The sequence below is a fragment of the Rutilus rutilus genome, assembly GCF_951802725.1.
Source record: "Rutilus rutilus genome assembly, chromosome: 11".
NCBI classification, from domain to species: domain Eukaryota; kingdom Metazoa; phylum Chordata; class Actinopteri; order Cypriniformes; family Leuciscidae; genus Rutilus; species Rutilus rutilus.
The window spans coordinates 14,474,572-14,487,046 of record NC_140216.1 but is presented as its reverse complement, the minus strand read 5'-3'; the positions used below and the strand labels follow the sequence as shown (position 1 = coordinate 14,487,046).

General features: G+C 38.1%; 1 protein-coding gene across 1 annotated transcript; it reads right to left on the bottom strand.

Annotated features, from left to right (window-relative positions):
- Window positions 1-2,758: 2,758 nt before the first annotated feature.
- On the bottom strand, window positions 2,759-12,378 carry matcap2 (microtubule associated tyrosine carboxypeptidase 2). The gene is made up of 7 exons (XM_084422631.1): window positions 12,125-12,378; window positions 8,717-9,384; window positions 5,854-5,997; window positions 5,186-5,318; window positions 3,501-3,806; window positions 3,313-3,410; window positions 2,759-3,195 (listed from the first exon to the last, which is right to left on the bottom strand). The coding sequence occupies exons 1-7, from the start codon at window positions 12,150-12,152 to the stop codon at window positions 2,995-2,997; spliced, it is 1,578 nt and encodes a 525-aa protein (XP_084278757.1). The 5' UTR covers window positions 12,153-12,378; the 3' UTR covers window positions 2,759-2,994.
- Between the last annotated feature and the right edge of the window lie 97 nt (window positions 12,379-12,475).

The following is a 12,475-nucleotide window of genomic DNA, read 5'->3' as shown; positions in this document are numbered from 1 at the left end:
ACATGAAAATGCCCAGCCTTGACTTCTTGTTTCACAGGAGTATAAATATGAGGAAACCCAAAGGCCAAATTCATCCATCACAAAAAGGTAAAACCAGAAAATAATAGTTCTGATGGGCAGCCAAAGTTTGTTTAGCTTCACAAAAAGTGGCTGTAAGAAAATAGCTAAAGCATTGAAAATTCCCATTTCCACCATCAGGGCAATACTTTAAAAGTTCCAATCAATGGAAAATGTTACGAATCTGCATGTTAGAGGACGTGTGTCTATATTGTCTTAATGTACACTGAGTACAAAGTGAAGGTTCTGGCTGTTCTAGTTCCCTGACCTGAACCCTATTGAAAACTAAAGAGGAGAGTATCAATATGGACTCTGGAATTTGAAGGATCTGGAGAAATTCTGAATGGAGGAATTGTCTCTGATCTCTTGCCAAGGTGTTCTCCAAACTCATCAGGCATTATAGGAGAACACTCAGAGCTGTTATCTTAGCAAATGGAGGTTGCAAAAAAAAAAAAAAAAAGTGTTGATTAAAATAAATAAATACAATTTATTTCAAGAGATCTATCTATCTATCTATCTAAACACGAAGATAACACTGATCAGCAGCAATCCTGTTTTATAGGATTATAAAGACAAAACAATGATAAAAATCAGTTGTTAAAGGAATATTTACAAAAGTTTAAGTCATTTGAATTGTACACAAGGAAACTATTTGAAAAATATTGAAAAGAATTTAATTTAATTTAAATTTCAAATCTGTTTAGGGCATGTCTGAATATTTATTGCACGATCATAACATATAGATCAGCACCTATCCTGTTTTATATGGCCATAAAAACATGTATGGGATTTTGTTTCTTGCAGGGCAGTGAGTCTGTCCCGTGGGTGTCCTCTAGTGGCCACTTACCTTTACTGCCTAAAATGGCATTTCATAACTAAATGGCAAATGGATAAAAAAATAAATTAAAATACATTAAAACTGTCAAAATAAAATGTGATTTATTAATGTAGTATTTAAATCTTAATATTTTAAACATGAATTAAATAACTTTAACTGTAAATTTGTAAAATGCTTGATTTATTTACATTTTTTTATTGCAAATGCATAGATAATAGATTATTTTTAATTGGTACTCATCCTCCATTCAATTGTGTGCCTGTGATTTGCATGTTTATACAATATTAATCTGTGCTGATATATCAAGGGCAGGATGATTTTATAGTCTCATTATTATATGATTATGAAGATAATCCATCTATCTGCACGCAGAACAGCAGTGGCAGATAAATATAAGCCTCAGATTTCCACACACACCATCATCAAGTTCTTTTAAATCCCAGTAAAAATATATTGCATTTCAACATTTTATAATGTTTATATGTTCATATATCATGAGCATCATGAATGTCCACATGATTACACACAATCCCAGTTTAATCCCACAGATTGCAGGAAGTGTGAAAGCTAAAACTTCAGAGAGATTAATGAGCCTTGACACGTGTGTCTCTCTGTGTGTGTGTCGGTCGTGAAGCGCAGCTGAAAACAAACCCTTTGTCTGTCCTTGTAGGTGTCAGTCCGCAGGATCTGCTTACAAAGACATGCGAGAACAAGACACCTGTGGAAAGAGTTTGCCAAAAGATCACTTACAGTGTGTTTGAGAGGGCATTGTGGGAATGGAGATTGATTATTGCTCACTTGTAAACAATGACCATTCTTTGGCAATATTACATCCTGTAATTAATGATCGAGTGTCCAATGGTCACATGCAGTGTGATGCACATTATACAGATGATTTATAAGTAAAGAATGATCATAGACAATCAGGAAGACACAAAGTAGAAAGAACAAACTGAAGTTACTTCCCATGACCCAAACAAATCTTTAACATGCTTTAAAATGAACATCTGAGCAGGGCGTTCTGAATGAGTACATTTATTTTATTCATTTAAATATAGTAAGATCATATTGAGAGGACGTTGTCATTTGCTATAAAGCGTTTTATAGGCAACTGCTGTAGTGCTTTTTGATCTATTGGAAAATGGCAGGAACAGAGTAAGGTCAAAGGTCAACAAAACAGTCAAGGTAGAGCAGCTGAGCTAGTGAGAAGTTATTCATATACTGTATATTTAGTATGTGACATTTAGGACACATACAGTAGGATTGTCTACTTCCACAAAGGACACTTTTAAACAAAGGTTAACATCTTGGCACCCAGATTTGTAATCATCAACTTTTTGATTATTGTTAACATTTGATTATAAGATTATAAAGTAAATAACACATGGCATCAGAAAGATATAAACATTTATATCACACAAGCAGTTTATAACTCAGGAAATCAGGAAATAAACAGTTCAAGGAACTTGTAGTACATATAAACATATGTTTGGCAATTTTTAAGTGATGTAATTTGGCCTCTCTTTCAATATCCCCTCAAAGGAGAACACACACGTCCTGACTGAGAACCTTCAGAAGGGTCTTAATGCTCTGCACTGGCTAAAATTGACCAGGGAAAAACAAATATAGCTCTATAGGCCCTTATATAGACTGATCATGGATTTTCCAATCCTCCTCAGAGTGAAACTCACAAAAACATGTCGGTCACATTTCACCCTAAACTCAAAATGAGCAAAATTAATTAATTAAATAAAATAGAAAGTTAAGTCTTCAGATTTTTTTTTTTCATTGTAACTTTGCCACAATGTAATTTTGCCATATATATAATTGTATAATATATATATAAATTTTTTTTTACATTTTGTAATAATTAATCTTCACATCACAGTTATCAGAATGAGATTTTGTACATTTACGCTAATTGGGATATGGGAATTACAATAATTGGAGGTCGGAAAGGGCCTTAAATGTCATGAAAACAATTTAAAAAATACTCATTATTTAATTTTGTCTTTATTTCTTTGGTAAAAACAAAACAAAAGTGAAATATTACCTAGATAGGTTTCGTTAGATTCACCCGTTGACACACCAGCTTTTTCCTATCTAACAACACAACCGTCCATGCCGGAGGTCACATGTTCAGGAATAAGCGCGCACAGCTCCTCATTGGTCAACTGGTTGACCTCCATGATTTTATGAAGCTGCTCCATGTAGCGCGCTTGATCCTGCAGGAAGTGAGGGATCCGCACATGCTCCATCAGAGCCAAACCCTTCAGACGCTCCACATCCTCATAGGACACCTGCACAACAACACACACACAAGTCTGTCGATTTTGTGCGTTCTGAATAAAGTGTGTGCATAACACTGTTCATCTGAATCATTAAAGGTTTGTTTTGAATGTTGACTTCAAACTAACCTTTCCAAGAGCCAGCAGCAGCTGGAAGTCAATCTTGTCTCTGTGTCTGAGGATCTTCAGGATCCCATCTAGATAAACCTGGTCCTTACTGAAACAACCTTAATAGCAAATATATTTTATTATTAACATGAATAAAAACAACGATAGGTCTGTGAGACGTCATATTTCTGAGAATCAGGATGTGGCACCTGGAAGTGCCGTGTCCGTCTGTCCTCGTTTGGCTCTGACGCAGTAGTCCCATCGCGTGTTGGGGTCGTGGACGAATCGGCCCAGGTTGTGAAACAGCTGTGAGAAGGACATGCGGCTTGCCTGGTAGACGGTGTAGTAGAGCAGGGCGGCGCGCCACAGGGTGGGGTCCTTGCGGAAGAGCACGCTGTGGATACTTGCCAGACCCTCCTCCGTGGGGTTGATGGGACGCAGACCATGTTTCTTTCTGCCCCCGCCGCTGCTCCACGGCTGGTGACTGTTGTTGATGCCGCGGAAGTAGTGCGTACCTGAGCCAAAGATGTAGAGAGGTTTACTTTACCAATCAAATCAGAACAATCTGGAACTTTATCAAAATGAAAGATCAAAATTAAGTTTTATAATAACTATTAATAGTAGCCAAGACCCTACATTAAGCTCATTGTTGTATACCTTGTAAGAAATAAATGTGCTTAATTGTATTAAATGTACACTTCAGATCTTAAAAGTATATTTTTAACAAAGTATAGTTGCAGATAATATATTAATGAAGTAAAAGTCCACTTAAGGGTTCTCATTTTCATGACTGTTTCTTAACACACATATTTACACTTAAAAAAAAAGTGCACTATGTAATAATGTCAAATTAAAAGTATAACTACAAAGCACATTTTAAATAATGTTTTAAAAATCTTTTGTCGTGCTTTAAAGAAGTACACTTATTTGGATGTGTTGACTTACATATTAAGCACATGTAAAGTACTTAACTATAATTGTAGTGTGTTATTCATTCATACATTTTGATTATTATTACATTTGATGAATGTTATTACATTCGGCAGTACACTTTAACCAAGAAACAGTCAAGAAAGTGAACTCTCCTTAAGTATTAAGTATTTAAGCATTTACTCACCCTCACGTTGTTCCAAACCTTTATGAATGTCTTTCTTCTGCTGAACACAAAAGAAGATATTTTGAAGAATTTTTGTAGTTGATGGACCCCATTGACTAGTATTTTTTCCACCATACTACGGAAGTCAATGGGGTCCATCAACTGTTTGGTAACCCATATTCTTTAAATTATCTTCTTTTGTGTTGAGCAGAAGAAAGAAACTTATACAGGTTTGGAACAACTTGAGGGTGAATTAATGAAATGGGTGAACGATCCCTTTAAGTGGTCTTTTATTTTAACTATATCATATTATCTAAAAGTACAGTTTTTTAAAAGTATACTTTTAAGATTCAAGGTACACTACAAGTGCATATTTAATAAAATTAATCACACTTTTTCACGAGAGACTCTCTTGTGACTAACTGAAAATTTCTTTACAAAAACATTATAAACAGCGCTAACCCCTAGGGCAAGGCCATATCTCCAGCAGACAAACCCTGAATTGTGTGCAGAGAAAGTGAAGGAGAGAGAGAACACACAGCGTGGGAGTGTAATTACTGTGTTCCTGACACTGAGCTCTGATACGCTCTGGGTGTAATAGTCCCTGACAGCAGGAACACAAGCTGTTGCCGACACGGATCACTGATTTTCATGGGGTGACCGTGACATGATCCAAAGTACAGAACACAAGTGAGTCGAGCTGGTGGATCATGAAAGTCTTGGATGGGTCTTATTCTATTCAGTTATTTAATATGAGCCTCAACTGGCTATCAGATGCTCTTACACACAAACACACACCGATTTCATGCCTCAGCATCCCCTCCAGCCACTGCTCTCTAGCAGTAGAGATGTTAATGGTGAGAGTAGGTCTGCTGTTCACCACAGTCATGGACGCTCTGGACAGGAGGTCATCAGTAAGATGAACCACAATCTACAGAGAGAGACATTTCTAGATTTAAACTTCATAAAGCTCTCAAGATGAGAAAAAAAAAAAAAAATCAATAAACTACACTACCGTTCAGAATACTAAGGGTCAGTAAGATTTGTTTTGAAGGAAATTAATACTTTTATTCAGCAAGGATGCATAAAATGAATCAAAAGTGATAGTAAAGACACTTAAAATGCACTTAAAAAGATTTATTTCAAATAAATTATGTCCTTTTGAACTTTTTTATTCATCAAAGAATATCATAGTAACTGTTTTCAACTGTTTTGAGCAGCAAATCAGCATATTAGAATGATTTCTATAGGATCATGAAGTTATTTTAAATTGTAATGATATTTTACTATTTTACTGTTTTTACTGTATTTTGATCACATGGTGAACATAACTTATTTCAAAAACAACCCCACTGACCCCAGGCTTTTGAACATTAGTGTATATTGTTTAGTATTTTTCTTTTGTAAGAAATTTCTTTTGTATTACACTTTTTGGGGTTAAATTAAACGTTACCTCACTCTCTCACCTCTCCTATGCATCCTTCCTTCTCCATGTATTTCTTGACGTGGTACCAGATGCGGCTCTTGGTGAGGAGGTTTCCTCCTGTAGCCTGCTCAAACTTCTCATAGGAACCGTACTTCTGTAGGGCCAACTCCATGATCCTCACAGCCTGAGACATCAGCAAGCACTCAGTCATGGGCAATAGGAGAACTTATAGAAGATTTTAGAACAAAGATAAATACAGCAAAGCAAGGCTTCATTGATGATTTAAATGGTTCCCTGTATATGCCAGAGGTCATTCTGTTAAAAAAGCAGGTACCCACTTATCATATTGAGAAGTGATTCTAATGTAAATTATTAATTTGACAAAACTTCAGATTATTATTTTGAAAAAAAAAAGAATAATTTGTAGCATAAATATATTTACTCTGTATATTACTAATTAACGTATATTTATATGATAGAATAATATGTTGCCTTAGGTAGAAGGGGGCCGGGACCCACTAGGGGGCCTTAGCAAACTTACAAGGGGCCGCAAGATGCCATAAAAGTATTTAAATGAATGAATTTTAAATATAACTTTAATCTAAATTAAAATACTGTTAAAATATAAAATCAAGATGTAAACTGAAATAATATTAATTTGTATTTACCTTCAATAACTGTTGTTTTCAATGAAAAACATACAGTTCTGGGATACAGAACATAACTTCTAGAATCACAGAAATAATTGTGGTTAATTTAATATTAATTGAATATATTAAATTAACCATGTTAATTAATTTGATGTAATCATGATTTTTTTTATATAGATTTAGAATAGAATAGAACAGATTTCAGAAATATCTGTATTTAGAGGGGGCCTTTGAATATTGTGTTGGATAATGGGGGCCCTTTGAGTCAAAAAGGTAGAGAACCAATGAGTTAGACAGTCTTGTGTTCAAGGTTATGAAGCTACTGATATTTTTAAATATATATATATTTTAGTATCCATTTTTTAATAAGCATAGTAAGATCAACTTTTGTAGCCCAAGTGAGCCTAAGTAATCTCAGGTTTCTTTTTAGAATTCCCTTTTTAGCTTTCAGAATTATAGTTGGACTGATATTTGGGACTGTTTGTGCTTTGGGATGAAACACTGGCTGCATAAATGAAATAAGACATGCTTGCAGAAGCATGACTCAGAATTATTCTCAATTGTTATGTCATGAATGTACAGAGCTCAGTAAATAACTAGGCCACAGTTGGGGACTTTTGGTGCTGAGTGTGGATTTATGAGAACTGATTTGTGATCCGTCAGGATCAGCCTGAGGGTGATCCACAGTGAGATCAGCACTCTGAGACAATCAATATAATGGTCTGAAATGACTCTGCTCCAGCACATTGAGCCCTAATACAGCCACTTCTATACTTTCTTTAAACATTATCTAACATGTTGGTAACATATAACTTGATATGTTGTTGTTATCAGCTTTTGCAGCCGGTTGAGCCAGGAACACTATTGTGGGATCTCTTAGGCTACGCCCTATACAAAGTGCTCTGTAACCCCTTTCTATAGCTGTTAATAGCTAGCGGGAAACTGAATTAAATTGAATTAATTAATCCTTTATCCTTCAAAGAGGTTTATTAGTCTGATTGTGTTGTTGGCAACACGTTGCTTTTGAGCTGCTGGATCCAGGTTTATAGTACAGAACTAAAGAGTCAGAAAGTTTCTTTTCAAGAGTAATTCCATTTAATCTTATTTATAGGACTGTGACCTTGCGGGATGTGAATAAGAGTAACTAGCACAAAACCTTATAGAAGATATCAGCATAAAAGGATGAGGGGGAATGAATGCAAGTGCTAAATGCGGCAGATCGTGGGAGAGAGTGAAATAAAGACCTTGACGTCAGATTTGCTGTGACTTCTGGCACTCTACAGCACTTTAACCAAGTTAAGACGAGGTCAGCTCATAGATCTCAGACAAACATGGCAGAGTCCTTATGTCCATCTGCTAATTCTCTCCCAAATACTTCTTAAAGGGGTCATCGGATGCAAAATTCACTTTAATATGGTGTTTGCATATAAATGTGTCTCTGCAGTGTGTGGACACAACCACCATACAATGAAAAAAATCCATTCACTCCTTTTTTTTTTTTTATTCTCAAAAAGTCTAAACACTCTCAATAATTAAGCCGTTTGGATTTTCTGAGCAATATTATGTCATATTGCTCATGCTCCGCCCACGACCACTGACGGACTGTCCTGTATTAGCATATTTACGCCCTCAGCAATTTGTATACTGTCCGCCAAAGCATCACTTTGCGTGTCTTGTGTCGACACGCCCCATGGAAGAGAGGGGTGGGGTGAGCAGTTGCTCATTATCATTTAAAGAGAATTGCACCGAAACGGGTCGCAGTGAACAGAGCTGTTTCTGAGGAGGTAAAAAGGGTGTTGTTTTACACAGCCATTGAGGAATTTTAACCAAAGTATGTTACAAAGTTTACATGAAGACCCTAAACAATCATACCAACTTGTGGAAAATGGGCATCCGATGACCCCTTCAAAGCAAAGCGAGCAATAAATGACAATAAAGCCATTTGACATAATAGCATTACTTAGCCTATAGGTTGCATCTCAATTTGCATAGTAGCCATCTTAAATAGAGTAGCATTAGTGCATACCACCTCACAAGACTCTGAGAAAAGTATGCTAAAGGCCCTGCTATACTTCAAGTAAAATTGAAAAAACTAGTGTGACGTTATTTAAAATAAATCAGGCCAAAGTAAAGCATGTTTAGACATGCCAAAGTGAACTTTCCGGTGTCTTTTTGTGTGATTGGTGTGAAAAATGTGTGTGATTTTTAAATGACAGTAAAAATCTCACTATTTATGAGAGTATGGGCACTTACCTGTGTGAGGAAGCGGTCTGAAGCGTTGCTGTGCTTTGCTAGTACTTGTGGAGGCAGAGGATTGCTGTACTCAAATTGAGGGTTGTATTTAAAGTCTGATTTGAAAAACCTGGCCTTCTCTTTCTCCACGTTGGATGGCTTTATGGCAGTGAGGATGCACAGCTTCTTGATCGAGTTCTCTCCATCACGTGCCGTAGAGAGCACTCTGGAAAGCTGCGGGAGTTTTGTGCCGGCTGGGCAGCTGTTTTTGGGCCTGGGGATGGGGCAAGGGGACAGACGGATGGCACTGCCCAGCACAGTGATGCTGTTCGTTTGCTTGGAACTGTTGGTGGAGAAACAGGAGAACACAGACTGAGCGTGCCTGGTGTCTCTGCAACCAAAAGCCAGCCCACTCATTGTGAGAGGTGCAAGGGTCGGCAGGGATCTGTCGCGATGCGTTGCCGTGGAGACTCTTTTCGGGAACTTGTAAGATGAGCTTTTAGGGCTCTCCTGAGCATCTGACTCTTTCTGCAGCAGTGTGTTGTAGCTGCTGGTGGTCGTGTTAAACAGGTCCTTTAGAAGGCCAGAGGATATGTGCTCCAGACGCAGCTGACTGGGGCTCACAGGCTTCTCCAAGGGGCTCAGGACACAACTCTTAGATGTTTCCAGCCCTGGCCAATGGAGCAGTTCTGGAAGGAAATATCACAAGATGGGATATTACAATAGTCTACTCAATTCTCTAGTGGCTCTTTGAAAATGAGGCATAACAGGACTAGCCTATGTCTTGAAGAAACAAACATCATGCTTCTTTTTTATTTTCTAGAAACCATTTAAATAACTATACAATATATACTCAAGGATGTGCTACAATATATTTCAGTGATGTAGTCAACACCAGCACATTCAAGTCCAGGCAGAGACTTGAGTAAGTGAGAGTCAAGAGCGAGACCAGAAGAGGGTCACATCTGAGTCAGGACAGAGACTAGAAGAGGGCTGAGTCCAAATGAAGATTGAGACCAAAAGAGGGTTGCATCTGAGTCAAGTTCAAGACCACAAGAGGGTCATGTCTGTCAAGATCGGGACAAATTGTATTGTCCTAGTCAAGGCCAAGACAAGAAGAGGGCCTCTTTCGAATCGAGGTCTGTAACCAAAAGAGGGTCTTGTCCGAGTAAAGTCTGAGACCAGAAGAGAAACGTTTCCGAGTCAAGTCCGAGAACAGAAGAGGGTCTCATACGAGTCAAGACCAAGTCCAAATACTTCAGTGTCCATTACAAGACCAAGACCATGTGAATCTGGGGCCTCATTTATAAAAAGTACATACACAAAGATTTGAACAGAGTGCGTGTACGCTAAAATCCACGCAAACAGTCTGATGTGGAAAAGTGCTTAGAGCCACGTCAGGGTCTATGCAGACATACACACTTTTCCTTGTGGCAGAGAGTCGGAGTATTGCGAGTATTTGGAAATCTAAGCAATTTTTGCCGCTCGCGACTGACTGGTGCCCTTTTATATGTTAATGACATTAATTAGGGGGTGATTACAAGGTGGAGATCTGAAACCATTCATTTGAGATTTATACATTTCATATCTGAAAGAGTGGTGTATGCACGTTTTTTGTGCGTACGTTCGTTCTCTGAATCACTCGTACACACATTTCAGAAATGAGCGTAAGATTAAATGGACGGTTTCTAAGAAAATTTTTAGAAATGAGGCCCCTGGTCTCGAGTAGGCTACTATATAGCTTTACTTTGCGAACGAAGAATTAGGAAGAGTGTTGTCTGTGTTTGTGTATGACGAGGCCAATGCGAGACAAGCACATCCGGCCAAAGAGGCTACAATAGAAAGACTGCTGTTCAGTGTTGCAGTGACATGATTTTTCCAAAAGCTCCTTCTTCAAGACTGACTCAAAGCAGCTCAAAGCAGTTGTCAGCCTGATAAATGGTATGTCACCAGGTTACCTGATCGGAGGCTAACTGAGACCATTGGTGGTTGTCAATTTGACACGCACCAAGGGATTTCTTCAAAGATTCTTAAAATCTCTTCATGGGTGCTCCTTTGTTGCGATAACCAGTAGCAAGTTCATTGTAGAGGACGATCTTGGGTAGGCGATAGTCCTCTATCCTGGAGATTTTACCTACCCAGCACAGCTACGTCTTCAGCAGCATGGCCTTGATGCTGGAGACTTCCACCAATTCAAAGATTTCAGTATTTGTAAAAAATAAAATAAAATAAAAATCAAACCAGTGGATGATTTGGAGACTGCACACTAATCTTTGTACTCTTCTTCAGGTACTTGTTTTTTCAGACTCTTTTGTTCAGTCTACTGAATGTGCTGTTGGCCTTTGCCAACCTATTCTCAATCTCTTTGCTCATGGCATCCATGGAAATTATGCTTCCCATGTAAAGTGATAAACTGTTTTCAACTCTATGGTGATCTGAGGAGGATGGTTGACTTCCTGTGGTGTGGGCTAATAGAGAACTCTGGTCTTTTTTAGTACTACAAAACTACTATTTTGTGAATCTTAGTTGTGCCTAACAGGTTTAGCTGTTACTTTCACAGTATCGCAGCCTCTTGTGCTGTGAAATATATTATGAGGGGAGAGCGGAGAACACCAGGTGGAATTTCAAGTAAAGGAAATACAGCTGATCTTGAATTTGAGACTAGTCGCGCCATTGTCAGTTCAGTGTTGTGTCCCCATTTCCCTGGAAATAAAATCTCCTTTGCCCATTTACCATTGACTTCAACAAAAGATGAGAAACAGATCCGAACAGCACAGTGAAATTAAGCTTGTTGAAAGCAGCCGCCCAGCCTGCATTCAATCCTGCAGGCTTTCATTTGTTGCTTTGGATAAAAGAATCTGCTAAATCATTAAATGTTAATGTTTAAACTGTTTGTTACTCTATCATCTCAGGAGGATAAGACTAAGGAGACATCAGTTACGTCAAGCAACTCTGTGGCACACAATGGCACACGCCTCTGCAAAATGATCCCACGCTTCATCAGAGAACAGCTGACAGGTGCACTGAAGTAGAAGGACCACCGCCTCAGCATCAGAGAGCCAGCCAAGAAGCAAAACTGTCTGTGTATGTTTAGATCTGTGGGGCTTCATTGGCTGATGTAAGGTTAGCATGAAATTGAAAAGCACATTGACCACACTAAACATGAATGTCAATGCATTAGATACAAAAAAGTGATAAACACCCTTTTCTCTGAACAAATTTATCCTTTCAGAGTCTTTATTGCAATTATTTTTAAGTAACCGGCGTATCAAATCAGGTTCCTTTCAAGTTCACGCAAGCTTTTCTGTAATTTTATTCTAAGGAATTACATTTTAATTAAATGCACTTCAGTTCCCTAAAGCAGTGTGTCATTTTGAAATTCACTGAAAAACATTGTGTTGTAACATTAGCGTAAACTGACAGATTTACCTGTAACTTCAATGGATTCAAGCATCATCTCGCTCGCGCTGTGAATCTCAACTTTTCACCCGTAAAGCAAATGTTTTTATCCAAAATAACGAAGCGCCCAAACGACACGACGAATATTCAGTGACGCTGTGATAATATCCTGCATATGTCCAGCACAGAGAAATGCTGTAGTTTGCAAATCTCCGCTTGTAAGATCTGACCGCGCGCAATCTCCGACTGCACTGCTGCTTCGGTCTGGACACCGAAGCAAGCGCATAAGAGCGTTGCCATGGTGCGCTGTCAACGTCACCCAACCCAAAACGTCAGTTCCGTTTTGAAGAGGCTTCTGCCGTGTATAATTTGTAAATGAGT